Source organism: Hyperolius riggenbachi, chromosome 5, assembly GCF_040937935.1.
Source record: "Hyperolius riggenbachi isolate aHypRig1 chromosome 5, aHypRig1.pri, whole genome shotgun sequence".
Taxonomy (NCBI): Eukaryota; Metazoa; Chordata; class Amphibia; order Anura; family Hyperoliidae; genus Hyperolius; species Hyperolius riggenbachi.
In genome coordinates this window covers 308152765-308168905 of record NC_090650.1, presented here as the reverse complement: position 1 = coordinate 308168905, position 16141 = coordinate 308152765, and the positions used below count along the sequence as shown (strand labels likewise).

At 44.9% G+C, this 16141-nt stretch overlaps 1 protein-coding gene across 1 annotated transcript in view; it reads left to right on the top strand.

Moving 5' to 3' along the window:
• TWSG1 (twisted gastrulation BMP signaling modulator 1) overlaps window positions 1-16141 on the top strand; it is a 113655-nt gene that overhangs the window by 62165 nt on the left and 35349 nt on the right. Inside the window, exon 4 of the mRNA XM_068237174.1 lies at window positions 5309-5581. Coding sequence (XP_068093275.1) covers window positions 5309-5581 — 273 coding nt within the window. The remainder of the gene's footprint in view (window positions 1-5308; window positions 5582-16141) is intronic.

The following is a 16141-nucleotide window of genomic DNA, read 5'->3' as shown; positions in this document are numbered from 1 at the left end:
TTAAACAATATTTTTTGAATCTTATATGTAATATTCTATATAATATTGAATAACACCAGAAACAAGCATGAAGCTAATCTTGTCAAATCTGACAATAATGTCAGAAACGCCTGATCTACTGCATGCTTGTTCAGGGTCTGTGGCTAAGAGTATTAGAGGCAAGAGGGTCAACAGGATAGCCTGGCAACTGGTATTGCTTAAATGGAAATAAATACGGCAGCATCCATATCCTTCTCACTTCAGTTGTCCTTTGAAGACAGCAATCCTCCCTCATGTGCAGGGATGGTCAATGAGATACAAATAGTTCTGAGTGAACAATTTAGACAAATGGGTCCTAAAGATTCCTATTAAAAATAATCATCCACAAGTCTGAAACGTTTCAATATGACCAATGTAAGACTAAGGAAGCAGGAGGAGATAAATTATATATAAAAAATACAAATTTTTATTAATGACCAAAATACAAACACATATAATGTAAATCTATTCAAAATTGACCAGAACACACGGGTGGACCACCATGTTGAAGCCAGATGAAAAAATGTGGGGGATCCCCTCAAAAAAATATGTTGATAGTGCGCAATCTATCAAATATCTTAATATACAATGAAGGGAGAGGGGAGGCACCTCCTAGCAGGTAACATAGAGACAAAAAAGGACCTTGGAAAGAAATACACTTTATTGGTTTTAAAGGCCAAGTATTCAGGACCTAAATTGAAGAGGACATCCTAGTAAGGAAGCACAGATGTATCAGATTCCGGCTTTATTGCTGCAATGTTTCCAATGGTTTATAGAATCAAAAGTTAATTGAATAATGGCTGGTAGAGAATTCAATCCATCGAGGTAAGTGGTCTTACTGTATGTGCTGTCATATAGTAAAAAATGGTGTGCAAGTCCACAGGTCAGGCAGGCTGTCTCATTTAAGGGCTGTGACAATAACCAAGTGCACAAAGGTAGATTGGTTGGCACACACTGTATGTGGCAAGCACTTCGGGCTAGTAAACAGTATTTTCACAGCAGGCCTGACACGTCCATAAACCCCAAGGGTGACAGGCAATTCACCAGAGTTGGTGCCTCAGTCAGAAGCACATTCCGAAGCAAACTTACAGGCACATGTTTAAACCACAGACAAATGCAGGTATAGATGATGTGATATTGAAAGTTGATACAGTTCACTCATAGAACAGTTCGCCAGGGTCACCCCTTCAGCAGCATCAACTAGACAAAGGCAAAGTCAAAGTTCCAGCAAACAGCATATAGGTGCATCCTAAGACATACCTCCCAACATTTTAAAATAAGAAACCGGGACACTGGCCACACCCCTAACCAAACCCCCTAACCACACCCCCAACACGCCTACCAACGTTTTTTGACGATTTTTTTTATTTTATTAATATTTATGCTCTTATATTTTTTTTTTAATAAATATACCCTCATACACCCTGCCCGTGGGTGGGGAGGAGGGTAAGGGTGCCCGTGGGTGGGGAGGATGGGTGCCACTGCAAAAAAAAAAAAAAAAAAAAGATCGAGGTGCCAGCCGCGCCTAAGTGGTATGCGGGATGCGGCAATATCATTACTACCTCCCTCCCTCCTTCCCTTGAGATCTGCCCCCCTGTGTCCCCCATAGCAGAGTGCGCAGCGAGCGGAGCGGGCTGTCATCTTACCTGCGTCCATGCACGAACCCTGGTCTCCTGTGTCAGAGGCAGAGCCCTTAACCATTACACCATCCAGCCACCTTAGGGGAGTGTGGGAGGTCAGGGGTTCATTTAAAAAAAAAAAGTAACTAGGGATGATTAACTGAAAAAAAAGGGGGTGTAATATTACAATTTGACTACAAGATGTCCTCAGTGGTGACTTCAGCTTACTGTATTATTAGTACGGAAACGGAAGCACTACATGGACGGGATTTATGAATGGCAGAGCCGTCTGAATAGACGGCTGCAGCCATTCACAGGGGAACTTAGATCAATGAATAGGATTTGTTTTCACATTCATTGATGTAGAGGCTAACGATCGGCGGTAATGAGCGGCGGTACCGAGCGCAGGGGGACGCGGCGGGAGGGACATAGTACCTACCCCCCTGCACAGAGTTGTGGCATTTTGCAAGGGCGTAGTTACTCATCCCGGCAGAGGGGAAATGGTTAAATATACCATATAGAAGACACACACAGTGATATTTTAGAAGTGAAATTAAGTTTATTGGATTTACAGAAAGTGCGCAATAATTGTTTAAATAAAATTGGGCAGGTGCATAAATTTGGGCACTGTTTTCATTTTATTGATTCCAAAACCTTTAGAAGTAATTATTGGAACTCAAATTGGCTTGGTAAGCTCAGTGACCCCTGACCTACATTCACAGGTGACTCCAATTATGAGAGAGTATTTAAAGAGACACTGAAGCGAGAATAATTCTCGCTTCAGAGCTCATAGTTAGCAGGTATCCTGCGGCTAAACGGGGGTCCCTTCACCCTCCCCCCCCCCCCCCCCCCGCAAAATCAACGACCAAATTGGTCGTAGATTTTGCTGCTCCTAGAGGCAGGGCTAATGGCTGCAGCCCTGCCTCCAGTCGCGTCTATCAGCGGCGCATCGCCGCCTCTCCCCCGTCCCTCTCAGTGAAGAAAGACTGAGAGGGGCGGGGGAGAGGCGGAGATACGCGCTGACAGACGCGCGTGGGGCAGGGCTGCGGCGGTTATCCCTGCCTCAATCCGGAAGAGCTCCCCCGCTGCTCGGAGGGGATTTCGGGGGGTCAGGGACCCTCGTTTAGCCGCGGGATAGCGGCGGTTTAGCAGAGGCACACATGCCCCTGCTAACTATGAGCTCTGAAGCGAGATTTATTCTCGCTTCAGAGTCTCTTTAAGGGGGGGTCAATTGTAAGTTTTCCTCCCCCCCTTTTTTTCTTTTTTTTTTCATTTTCTCTGAAGAGTAGCAACATGGGGGTCTCAAAACCACTCTCAAATGACCTGAAGACAAAGATTGTTCACCATCATGGTTTAGGGGAAGGATACAGAAAGCTGTATCGGAAATTTCAGCTGTCTGTTTCCACAGTTAGGAACATGTTGAGAAAATGGAAGACCACAGGCTCAGTTCAAGTTAAGGCTCGACGTGGCATACCAAGAAAAATTTCGGATAAACAGAAGCGATGAATGGTAAGAAGAGTCAGTCAACCCACTGACCAGCAACAAAAACCTACAACATCATCTTGCTCCAGATGGAATCCCTGTGCATTGTTCAACCGTTCGGCGCACTTTACCCAAGGACATGGTGTATGTCAGAGTGACGCAGAGGAAGCCTTTTCACCGCCCACAGCACAAACAGAGCTGCTTGAGGTGTGCTAAAGCACAATTTGGACAAGCCAGCTTCATTTTGGAATAAGGTGCTGTGGACTGATGAAACGATTATTAAACAATTATTGCACACTTTCTGTAAATCCAATAAACCTCATTTCACTTCTTAAATATCACTGTTTGTGTCTCCTATATGATATATTTAACTGACATTTTTTTTATCCTAAAAACCAACTATTTATACAGGAAAATCATGACAATTAACAAGGTTGCCAAACTTTTGCATCCCACTGTGTAAGCACCCAAAAATTAATCGCTATACAGCAGCTTTTACCCCCCCCCCCCCCCCCCAATAAAAAAAAATGTGTAAAACAGGAAATAACAGCTCTCATCCCAGCTGAAGTGATAATCTGGCTTTGGATTGCATTGCCGTTGGCCAGGAAGGAAAAAGGAAAATTTAAATTCACACCTAATTTAAAATGAAATGCCAACGCACTTTCAATATACCAAGATAGGCTGCGCATAACCTCCATGTTACCCAAAAGAAGGAGGGATGGGGATGTTGGGCTAGGAAATCTGTAAAGAACATGTGTAATTTCTCACAATATAATGCTGACCAGTCAGGCCAAGATGAACATTGACTATTTGCTGGGGATCCATGCCAGATTAATTAACCTTTGGTTTTGGGTAGATCATTGTGCTAAAGCGTAATTGTGCATGTTTGAGTGGCAGATTGACTCCTAGCACTGCAACTCTAGAAGGTAAATCAGTTCTTGAGCAGATTCCTGCAGAAATCTTATCATCGTGGGCTTATTTACAGTGGGATGTTGTGTTGTAATGCAACGTTTAAGTCACAACACAACATTGCAACACGAAAAATGGTGGTAACGCACATTAATGCTGCATTACCTTTGCATACAGTAGGTACAGTAAAGCATACAGGCAATGAAAAGTATGCTTTCCTGTACCTGGTAACGTGTGCGTTTAGATGTAATGCACTGCAGCAGTGCGTTACCATAGCGCTTCACGTTACAACGTGAAGCTAATCTCGCACTTTGACCGTCCCATAGGTTTATTGCAGTGCGGCAAGTTGCGTTATGAGAGTTTATAATGCAGCTCCGCAATGTCCCACTGAGAACATAGCCTAAGGGGACAAGGGGGTAGAGGTGGTAATTGCTACCCAATTGATTTTTGCTTGAAGTGACCAGTTGCCTGCCATATGAGATGATTATCCTATGTTAGAAAACCTATCCATCAGCAGCTTTGTTTGAAGTAACTGTATTTAGCACTTGCAAAGTACTTGTAGGTGTCTGGGATATTCAAAATGATACAGTATAGATAGTACTTGTGCTATCTATAGATTGTAGACTGAATATGTTGCCACCTGGTGGCCAGATTACATAAACAGAAAAGCATGATTAACTTGTCAATGCTCGGAGGTTCTTATATAGAAATGTATGCAGAAATACTGAAAAATGTAAAACCATGATGAAATGCTATTGGTTCCATCAGGACTTATATCTGGATTGTGCAGGAGAGCCCAAATGATCACCACTACAAGGCAGAGGCTGTGGGTGTGTTTTTCCTATAAAAGGCTACTGGGAAAGGTTCAAATACAATAAATTGGGTAACATTCACGAATTCCATAAACATTTTTGAGACATGAGTAGAGGACTTCTCCTCAATTACTGATGAGACAGGTCTAGTAATACACCTGTGAGGTTACGTGTGATTAGTAGATGGTACAGTTACTCATGCAGCACTGTTCCCAACAGTATTTGTACAGAGATATACAGATGTTTTGTTTTCCATTTATAATGCACGTATTAATTGTACCTATGCATGCTTCATTTCATGCATACTTTACAATGATGCACTACAACAACCATTTATTTAAAACTGATTTTGAAAAAGCTAATGTGAAATGGCAAGTTCTGTTGGTTTTTGCACTGTGAAGGCATTCATGTGGAAATAAATGAATACTGTGCACCAGCTTGAAATAAGATATTTGGGTTTCTCATTAGGGATGTGTAATCCCAGGAACTACAGTGAGACTTCTCCAAGTTTGATGAGCACTGTACAAGTGCTTGGTGAGCCGATTCCAACACTCTTCCGGGCACTGACTGAGACGGATGAAAGCAATTTTCTCGGCTGGAACGTCGTTTCTTTCCCTGTGGTAGAGGAGCTTTCTTATCATGAAAACCTGGCCGTCTTTCTGGACTCTGTAAACCAGCCGCAGCAACAAAATGTGTCCATCTCTCAATATGGCGACAGTGTGGCTCAGAACTCTGAAGAAGGTATATGAAGTATTGTATCACTTCTATTCTTGCACAATGGTTTGAATATGTTTCTTTCAATTATTATTCTTAGAACAGCACATCTTTCTGTCTGTCTACACATGCACAACATATACTCAAGGCAGTCGGACCTCTCCTGCCTCTAGCTTCCTGTTACGAAATGTAGATCTCACAACTGCATCTACTTCTTGTATCTACAAATTATACCTCATCCTTTAAACACAGTTTCTATAGTATCATGGGGATTCCAGGAACTTGCAACTGTTCTTCCTGCTTTAAAGTGGATCTGAACACAGAACGTCCTCTCTGCTCTACAACATACGCAACAGCAGAATAACCTTTAACCTCTCTAGTGGTATTGACAGATATACACGTCAATACAAAACATGCTGTGAACAGTATTGACGTACATACATGTCAATCCTCTCCTGCACTGCATACTAGACCCTTGCTTGACACATTTTGGCAAGTTACAGGGGAAAAAAAGTAATAAAAATTGGATCACTTTTTGCACAGAAATCCTGGGGAAATTGAACACCAGGTAGGCAACAAAACATTTCTTTGTTACAGCTGATACAAATCCTAAAATAAATCTGCACTGTTTATACTTCCTGATTCATGGAAGCAGACCTATTATTAACAGCCTGTACTTTCTAATGAGCTTATCTGCCTGCTCTGTTGTGGCAGTCATGTGACACAGGGGAGAGATCAAATTACAACTTGTGATTAGACACAAATGAGGGTGAATTAAACAGGATAAACTCTCTAAATGCACACATGGTGCATTTCTCTAGGTTTTCCTTCTGTCCTGTGCAAGAGTTGAGGTCCAATTTAAAGGGCAACTGAAGTGAGAGGGATAAGAAGGCTGCCATATTTATTTCCTTTGAAGCAATACCAGTTGCCTGGCTGCCCTGCTGATCCTCTGCCTCTAATACTTTTAGCCATAGACCCTGAACAACTATGCAGCAGATCAACTGTTTCTGACTTTGTCAGATCTGACAAGATTATCTGCATGCTTGTTTCAGGTGGGATTCAGTCACTACTACAGCCAAATAGACCAGGAGCATTGCCAGGCAACTGGTATTGTTTGAAAGGAAATAAATATGGCAGCCTCCATTTACCTCTCACTTCGGTTGCCCTTTAAATGTTATGGTCACGTCAGATCATCCATCCAATGACTGAATCCAGGGAGGAGAGTAATCAAGCTTTATAGCAGTGAGAAACATATTTGGCCTGGGCTGGAAGGGTATTCAGTTCACCATTTGGCATCTGAACATTGTTTATCTTATTCTCATCCTGATTGCTAATAGAATTTGCCTTGTTCAAGCCTGGGTTTATTTGGATTATAAATCAATAAAAAAATATATACCTATACATAAGTAACTAGCGATTTTAGCCCATTGCATAAGGGACACTTAGGGGCACACCTCTTACCTGCATACACACCACACCCGTCAGCCACACATGGTGGTATACATATACACACACACGCGCATGCACCTGGACACATAAACCAGGCATTATATTAAGTAGGATTATTACTAAATAAGATATTTTGTTATTTAGAAAGGGCTTGCAACATGCACCCACACACCACGTGCTTTTGTCTCTGTTAGAACGTGCATTTAGGCAAGATGGTTGACTAATTTGTTGGATAGAACACCTGGTAATGTGCAAGAAATCTATTTGCTTTTTTTGTTTTTATTTTTTAGGTTTTTCCTGCATGCGGAAGACCTGAATTATGTGAACAAGCCTGGTAATTAACATGGGCTGTCAGATTTAAAGTGACCCTGAGCTCTGAATAAAAATTAAATTTGAACTTACCTGGGGCTTCCTCCAGCCTCCCGTAGCCCACGAGGTCCCTGATGTCCTCCCGGTCCCTTCCCTCATCCTGGTCCCAGCTCCGGTAATCCAGCGACTTCGGCTGAAGTCCCCCATGTGCACTCCTGCACACGCAGGACTCTTACGCTAGCGTGATGTTGCGGGGAGGGGACGCAGGGGCATCTTCAGATTGCCGGAGCTGGGACCAGGACGACACCGGGGATCTTCGCGGGCTATGGGGGGCTGGATGAAGTCCTAGGGAAGTCCAAATCTCATTTTTATTCAGTGCTCAGGGTCCCTTTAATGCAATATCGCATGTGATCCCCGTAAGTGTTTCCCTTAGTTGTATTAAAACTATTTTTTCATGTCCTTTTTCAGGCAGCTAAAGCCTTCAGCTACACAAAGCAGTTCAGATATCGGATTACATACTGTAGTGTGAATTGATCTTTAAAGCGCTGCCAGAGATGATTACTATATTTTTTTGTTATGAACTGCTGAGCCTTTCTGGAAGGCTACGTTACAAAATATTCCATAAAACTTACTTTCCATATTCTTGAGCCATTTTTGAGGGTTGAGCTAATTAACTTACTTGGATATTTTTTGATTGTGGGAGACAACCTTTGTAAAACAAGCTCTGTACATGGGCCTCAATTCACTAAGCTTTGTCAAACACTTTATCAAACGTTTGATAGTTTACCTCATGGGTGAAATCTAATTTTGAATTCACTAAGGTATTATATATTTAATCGATAAAACATTCAATAAATCTATAACACCACAGTGAATTCAAAATTAGATTTTTACCCATGAGCTAAATTATCAAACGTTTGATAAAGTGTTTGATAAAATGTAGTGAATTGAGGCCATAGTGTCCTTCCAGGATTCGAACTGATTGCTGTAAAGTAATGCTAGGTACACATGTTACGTTTTTTTCGTTCGATAGATGTGTTCGATTTTATAATTTCCATCTAGTCCGTTATTACTTTTGATCATTTTACCGCTCGATTTTTCATAGAAGTGAATGGAAATTGATAAGAAAAGATGGGAGAATCGAGCAGGAAATTGAGCAGAAAAAACAAATCGATCAAACGGCAGAATTGACCGAAAAAACATAACGTGTGTACCTAGCATAAGTGTTCAAACCTCTCGGACAATTCTATTTCACTAGCTGATGTATTGATCTTGTGCAGAAATTCCTGTTAACAACCTAGTAGATCACTACAATAATCTGTTTCGATAACCGGTTTCAAAATTTGTGGAGAAGGTAGAATCTGTGTGGTAGTTCACCAACGTGCAAGAATGTATTTACACACCTGTGCCATGTACATTTTTACCTTCACAATGGTGGGCTATCAGTGGTATTTTTTTGTGTGTTAAACAAATGCAGTCTTTAGTGGAGAAAAAACTTAGAGAAAATTGAATAAATGGCTTGTCCTTTTTTTTTTTTTTTTTTTTTTTTTTTTTTTTTACTTTTTATTTAATTTTTGCACCCAGGACATACAGCAGTAACAGGAAGTGAGTCCACTAAATATTTGCTAAAATGCTTCCAAACTCCAATGCTGGGTACACACGATTCAATATACCGCCTGAAGAGCGGGTAATCTGACAGGAAGTTCTCGTGTGTACATGTCCAAACTGCTCCCCATAGATAAGATTTGATTGTTTTTTTTCCATGATGGCTTTGCAAAATCTATCCCGTTATCGAACGGAAGTAGATCGGAGTGTCGGAAATGATCATTATGATTCCCATCAGAGACAGGAAATTGCATTGTGTCTACCACAACTGCATTGTGTGTCTAGCATAACTAGACAAATGGCACTAAAATGCTGTAATTTAACACCAGGGGAGTCGATTTCATAAACCCAAAGCAATTTTTGGGTACCTGTAAACTGAGGAGTTGGAGTGGGATGACTTTTGTACCCACTGTGGAGTCGGAGTCTGAGCAATTTTGGGTACCTGGAGTCGGTGGTTTCACAAACTGAGGAGTCTGATTTTTGCACCGACTCCACAGCCCTGGTTCACATCCAAAAGCTTCCAGTGGGAATGAGACTGTTGATGGTGCATGCAGCTGGAAATCAGTTGTGCACTAATGTTCTGCTGCTAGAAGGTTAAAGAGGAACTTCAGCCTAAACCAACATACTGTCATTAAGTTACATTATTTATGTTAATTAAAATAGATAGGTAATATGATCTCTTACCCACCCTGTTTTAAAAGAACAGGCAAATGTTTGATTTCATGTGGGCATCCATCTTTTTGGTTGAAAGGAGGTGACCGGGAGCATGAGACACAGTTCCAACTGTCCTGTGTCCTGATCACCCCTCCCAGTTGCTAGGCAATGTGAACAACATAAGAAATCCCATCATGCTTTGCACAGCATAAGGGAAAAAAAGCCGGGCAGTTTTCTTTGATGGGTGGAGCTTAGCTAAAAATGCAGCTAAAAATGATGCTTTGGTAAGAAAAACAAAGTTCTGATGCTGTGAAACTGTTAAAGAAACACCAAGCCTTTTCAGTTCTGCTGAGTAGATTTTTAGTCCGCAGGTTCACTTTAAGTGTTAACGAATTAGCTTACAGAGGAACTCCAGAGAAAATAACATAATAAAAAGTGCTCAATTTTTACAATAATTATGTATAAATGATTTAGTCAGTGTTTGCCCATTGTAAAATCTTTCCTCTCCCTGATATACATTTCTGACATTTATCACATGGTGACATTTTTACTGCTGGCAGGTGATGACAGTGGAAGGAGATGCTGCTTGCTTTTTTGGCAGTTTGAAACCTCTGTAAACAGCCATTTCCCACACTGTGGGAGGGGTTTAACCACAATATTAGCCATATAGACCGCCCGATGATCCGTTTGAGAAAAGGAATAGATTTCTCATGGGAAAGGAGGTATCCGCTACTGATTGGGATGAAGTTCAATTCTTGATTATGGTTTCTCTGAGACCTGCAGGCGAAGGAACATGCCACAGTATCTCCCCCTTGCAATCAGTCTTTATTACAAATTGCTGTCTGAGCACATGTAATAAATTTTTAAGCATTGAGCCTCTTTTGTGTATGATCCTAAAAGCATTTACATTTTTAAATATTTATGTTGTTGATGTGCTTGGAAACCAGGTGCAAAGGTTTGTTACAGGATTTAAAGTTTATATTTAACTTGTGATTTTATATGGATTCCAGTGGTTATGGCCGCCTGCAAGATCAGATGCATTGTGCTCTGTGGTGACAGCCCATGTTTACTGGTAAAGTAAATGGAGCATCAGTTTTTCAAAATACTGCGATCACTCCTAATCACATAGCATCAATCTTTGCCAACATTACAAGGAAACCCCTTGAAAAAGGGAAAATAAAAACATATATGGTGTAGCCTGTTAAATTTCTATTCTATCACCCTCATGTGACAGACATTCATAAACATACAAGGTGTGAGAAACACAGACAGGGTCCACCACCTGCGGGCTCAGGCGCTGCCCCCCCCCTCCCCCCCATATATCCCTGCTCACCAAAGATTCGCCTTTAATCAACAGTCAATGTCTGCCACCTGGGCATTTCCTCATGTCACATGACTCATCAGGGGCTAATGACAGCACGTATAGCTTGGTCTTATATCCACCTCCCACCACATTTGCATATTACGTATGAGCCCGGTGTCGTCCGCCTCTGATTGTGCGGAATTACTGGACGCCCGTTACCTTCCAGTATATATTCTTATTGCCTTTATTTCAAAAAAGTTTATATCACCCGGATTATACTCTACCTAATTCCTCCCAGTACATCATTGATTTACTTCCGCATCACGTCTTTTCTTCCGCACTCATCCCATTAGTTACTATCTCCTCCCCACTTTTACTGCTTCATCCTACGTACTCTATTCCTAAGAGCGCATGCGCCATCCCCTTCTGCTTCCTATATGCGCTCCACCTCATTGTTTTCTACTATATCCGGCTTGCGTTCCATTCGTATCTATTTACTATTAGTACACTCCGTCCCATCATTGGCAAACGTCACCCGGGCTCATTATCCCTGTGCAGAATTTGTCTGCATCTAAGTTGCTTCCGCACGCTAAATCCTGAAACCTTCCAAGTACGATGGTACTGTTGTAAGTCAGAGTGGCTACGGGGTGGGTTAAATGTAAACCATCGTACTTGGAAGGTTTCAGGATTTAGCGTGAAATAAAGGCAATGAGAATATATACTGGAAGCAGTGGCGTAGCTACAAACCTCTGGGCCCCGATGCGTAATCTGGATGTGGGCCCCCCCCCCACGGCAACAACAGCCCCCCTCCCCCGGCAACACCCGACGCGCACACATATCCAAATCCCTATAGCCAGCTATAGGTCCCCCCAGTATAGGTAGCCAGGCATAGGTAAGCCAGTATAGTTGCCCCCGGTATAGGTTAGCCAGGTAGGTGCCTCCAGCATAAGTAGCCAGTATAGTTGCCCCCAGTATAGGTTAGATAGGCAGGCGCCGCCGGTATAGGTTAGATAGATAGGTGCCCCCAGTACAGGTTAGCTAGGTGGGTGCTTCTAATATAGGTAGCCAGAATAGTTGTCCCCAGCATAGGTTAGATAGGTAGGTGCCCCCAGTATAGGTTAGTTAGGTAGGTGCCTCCAATATAGGTAGCCAGTATAGTTGCCACCTGTATAGGCTAGCTAGGTGCCCCGAATACAGGTTAGACAAGTAAGTGCCCCCAGGTTAGATAGGTAGGTGCCCCCCAGTATAGGTTAGATTAGGTAGCTGCCCCCCAGTATAGGTTAGATGAGGTAGGTGCCCCCCAGTATAGGTTAGGTAGCTGCCCCCAGGATAGATTAGGTAGCTTTCCCCCAGGATAGGTTAGATTAGGTAGCTGCCCCCAGGATAGGTTAGATTAGGTAGCTGCCCCCAGGATAGGTTAGAGTAGGTAGCTGCCCCCCAGGATAGGTTAGAGTAGGTAGCTGCCCCCCATTATAGATTAGGTAGCTGCCCCCATTATAGATTAGGTAGCTGCCCCCCAGGATAGGTTAGATTAGGTAGCTGCCCCCCAGGATAGGTTAGATTAGGTAGCTGCCCCCCCCCCCCCCCAGATAGGTTAGGTGGGTAGCTGCCCCCCAGGATAGGTTAGGTGGGTAGCTGCCCCCCCAGGATAGGTTAGGTGGGTAGCTGCCCCCCCGGATAGGTTAGGTAGGTAGCTGCCCCCCCAGGACAGGTTAGGTAGGTAGCTGCCCCCCCAGGATAGGTTAGGTAGGTAGCTGCCCCCCCCCCCAGGATAGGTTAGGTAGGTAGCTGCCCCCCAGGATAGATTAGGTAGCTGCCCCCCAGGATAGGTTAGATTAGGTTGCTGCCCCCCCAGGATAGGTAGGTGGTTGCCCCCCAGGATTAGGTAGGTAGGTAGGTTCCCCCCCCCCCCCCCCATAATGAAGGGGGGAGCCGCAGCTGCGGGGAGAGCAGCCCGACCTCTCCCTCCCTTCCTCTTCCCGGGCCCCCCCCCTTCAAATGCAGAGTGCGCGGCGCACGGAAGCGCTGTAGGCAGAACTTGCCTCCGTCCCTGCGCCGCTGGTCTCCTCCCGCTCTGTATAGATCTTGTTACACACTGCTTCCTGTTTAGCCGGAAGCAGTGTGTAACAACATCTATACAGCGAGAGGAGATCAGCGGCGCTTGGAACGCAGGGACGGAGGTGAGTTTCAGCCTACAGCGCTTCCGTGCGCGTCACTCTGCATCTGAAGGGGGGGGCCCGGGGAGAGGAAGGGAGGGAGAGGTCGGGCTGCTCTCCCCGCAGCTGCGGCTCCCCCCCTCCCAATAGCGCGCACGGCGCACGGGCCGCACTCAGTCCTGGCCGCACTACAAAAAGACATGCCCCCCCCCTCGGGCCCCTCCCCCGCCTTTTCAGGAGCCGGGCCCAGTCGCGCATGCGACCGCTGCGACCTCTATTGCTACGCCCCTGACTGGAAGGTAACTGGCATCCAGTAATTCCGCACAATCAGAGGCGGACGACACCGGGCTCATACGTAATATGCAAATGTGGTGGGAGGTGGATATAAGACCCAGCTATACGTGCTGTCATTAGCCCCTGATGAGTCGTGACATGACGAAACCGGTAGGGCGGAGCTACAGGACATATGAGCTGAGTCTATGAGGTGGCGTGGAGACGCGAGACGCTGAATCCTGCCTATACCGAGGGGATGGTGATATACAATGCTGTTATTGTGGTTTTTTTTTTTTAATGTACGGGCATTACTTGCTTTTAATCTAAGTATTAAAGCTGGTTTTACACATAGTGCATCTCTCTATTGGTTGGTTGCAGATTTATCCATGAGAAAATGCCCAGGTGGCAGACATTGACTGTTGATTAAAGGCGAATCTTTGGTGAGCAGGGATATATGGGGGGGGGGGAGCGCCTGAGCCCGCAGGTGGTGGACCCCGTCTGGTTCTCACACCTTGTATGTTTATGAATGTCTGTCACATGAAGGTGATAGAAGAGAAATTTAACAGGCTACACCAGTGCTGTCCAACTTCATGGGCATGGAGGGCCATTTTTTTTTCTGACCCCATGGTGGAGGGCCGAAGGTTCTTGCTAGAGCAGCAGGTCCCCCCCCCCCCCCCCCCCCCCCCCCGGAAAAAATGCAATTAAAGGATAATTAGATTGGCAGCACTTTGCACAAAATGCAATTTAAAATAATAGTGAAGTTGTGTGCGAGGGTACCATGCCGAAAAATGGGTGTGGCCATGGACCAGAATGCGGGTGTGGCCACGGGTGGAGACAAATTTACATGAACTTAGCAATGTGGGACATTAGATTAGGATAGTGGTGGTGAACCTTTTGGAGGCCGAGTGTCCAAACTGCAACCCAAAAGTCACTTATCGCAAAGTGGCAACAGCAATTTAAACTACATACAAACGTTTTAACTCATACATGAACATTATGGAAAATCCAAGTTGAAAATAAACTGTGAAGATAAACAATTTCATCCATCCTACTCCTGAAAAATGTGGGGTTTTTTTTAGAACCTCCCAGTTTTATTTTCCGTTTTAAAAAGCTAAAAAAGTAGGTTTAATGCTATTGTCTCATGATGACGATTCAGCTTTTCCATAGTCTCACAGTTCGCAATCATGTGACCCCCAACAAGACAAATTCAGCAATCATGAGGCCCCCAACAAATCATGAGGCCCCCAACAAGACAAATTCAGCAATCATGATGCCCCCAACAAGACAAATTTAGCAATCATGAGGCCCCCAAAAAATCATGAGGCCCCCAACAAGACACATTCAGCAATCTTGAGGCCCCCAACAAGACAAATTTAGCAATCGTGATGCCCCCAACAAATCATGAGGCCCCCAACAAGACAAATTCAGCAGTCATGAGGCACATAAATAGACAGCATTTCACATAAATAAGCAGAATGCCCCTTTAGTGACAGGTGCCCCCCACTTAGATAGTGACAGGTGCCCCCCACTTAGATAGTGACAGGTGCCCCCCAGCTAGATAGTGACAGGTGCCCCCCAGCTAGATAGTGACAGGTGTCCCCCCCCCCCCCCCAGCTAGATAGTGACAGGTGTCCCCCCCCCCCCAGTTAGATAGTGACAGGAGCCCCCCCAGTTAGATAGTGACAGGTGCCCCTCCAGTTAGATAGTGACAGGTGCCCCCCCAGTTAGATAGTGACAGGTGCCCCCCCAGTTAGATAGTGACAGGAGCCCCCCCAGTTAGATAGTGACAGGAGCCCCCCCAGTTAGATAGTGACAGGAGCCCCCCCAGCTAGTGACAGGTGCCCCCACCAGTAGCGAGCCCGTTACCTCTGGGGCTGGCCTCTCCTGTGTCCCCGCTGGCCTCTCCGGTGTCCCCGCTGACGATGCCGCTGCTGCCTCACAGATCAGACCTCACAGATCGCGGCGACTGAAGCAAGCAGAGCGCGCGCATGACACCCGCGCGGCAGAACGTCACATGCGGAAGTGACTAATGATTCACTTCCGCATGTGACGTACTCCGTGCGGGTACCATGCGCCCTCTGTTTACATCAGTCGCCGCGATCTGTGAGGTCTGATCTGTGAGGCAGCGGCAGCGGGGGGACATAGGAGAGGCAGCGGCAGCAGGGGGACATAGGAGAGGCCAGCGGGGACACCGGAGAGGCCAGCGGGGACACAATAAGAGGGAGCAGGCATGGCGCCCATAGCGCAAGCCATGCCTGCATCCCAGGGAGACGAGCGGGCCGCAGCAGGTGGCCTGGCGGGCCGGATGCGGCCCGCGGGCCGCCAGTTGGACAGCACTGGGCTACACCATATATGTTTTTATTTTCCCTTTTTCAAGGTGTTTCCTTGTAATGCTGGCAAAGATTGATGCTATGTGATTAGGAGTGATCACAGTATTTTGAAAAACTGATGGACTGTTACAGATTAGTAATCTGCAAATAAAGCGATCCACGGAGGAAAGGGACTGGTATATGTATGTACTGTGGTCTTAGTGAGGGGTGAAGCGCAGCACAAGATACATTGTATAAATGGAGCAGCACTGTGTTGAGTGATTAATATACATATACAGATCTGTATTGCCTAGTCAGAACAGGGCTACAATGGTGTATATAAATCCAGGTGTAGAGCTTTGGGGTTGTTTTGTAAACCAGTTGTAAATCAGGATTATACAGTTTATTGGTGAATGTTAAAAGATTCAGACCGTAAGCTTTCGATCCAATAGATATTAGTGGTGATGATTTGTAAAGTGCCAACATATCAAACTCTGCTTCCCATTATAACGTCCTGCTGTGGCTGGTG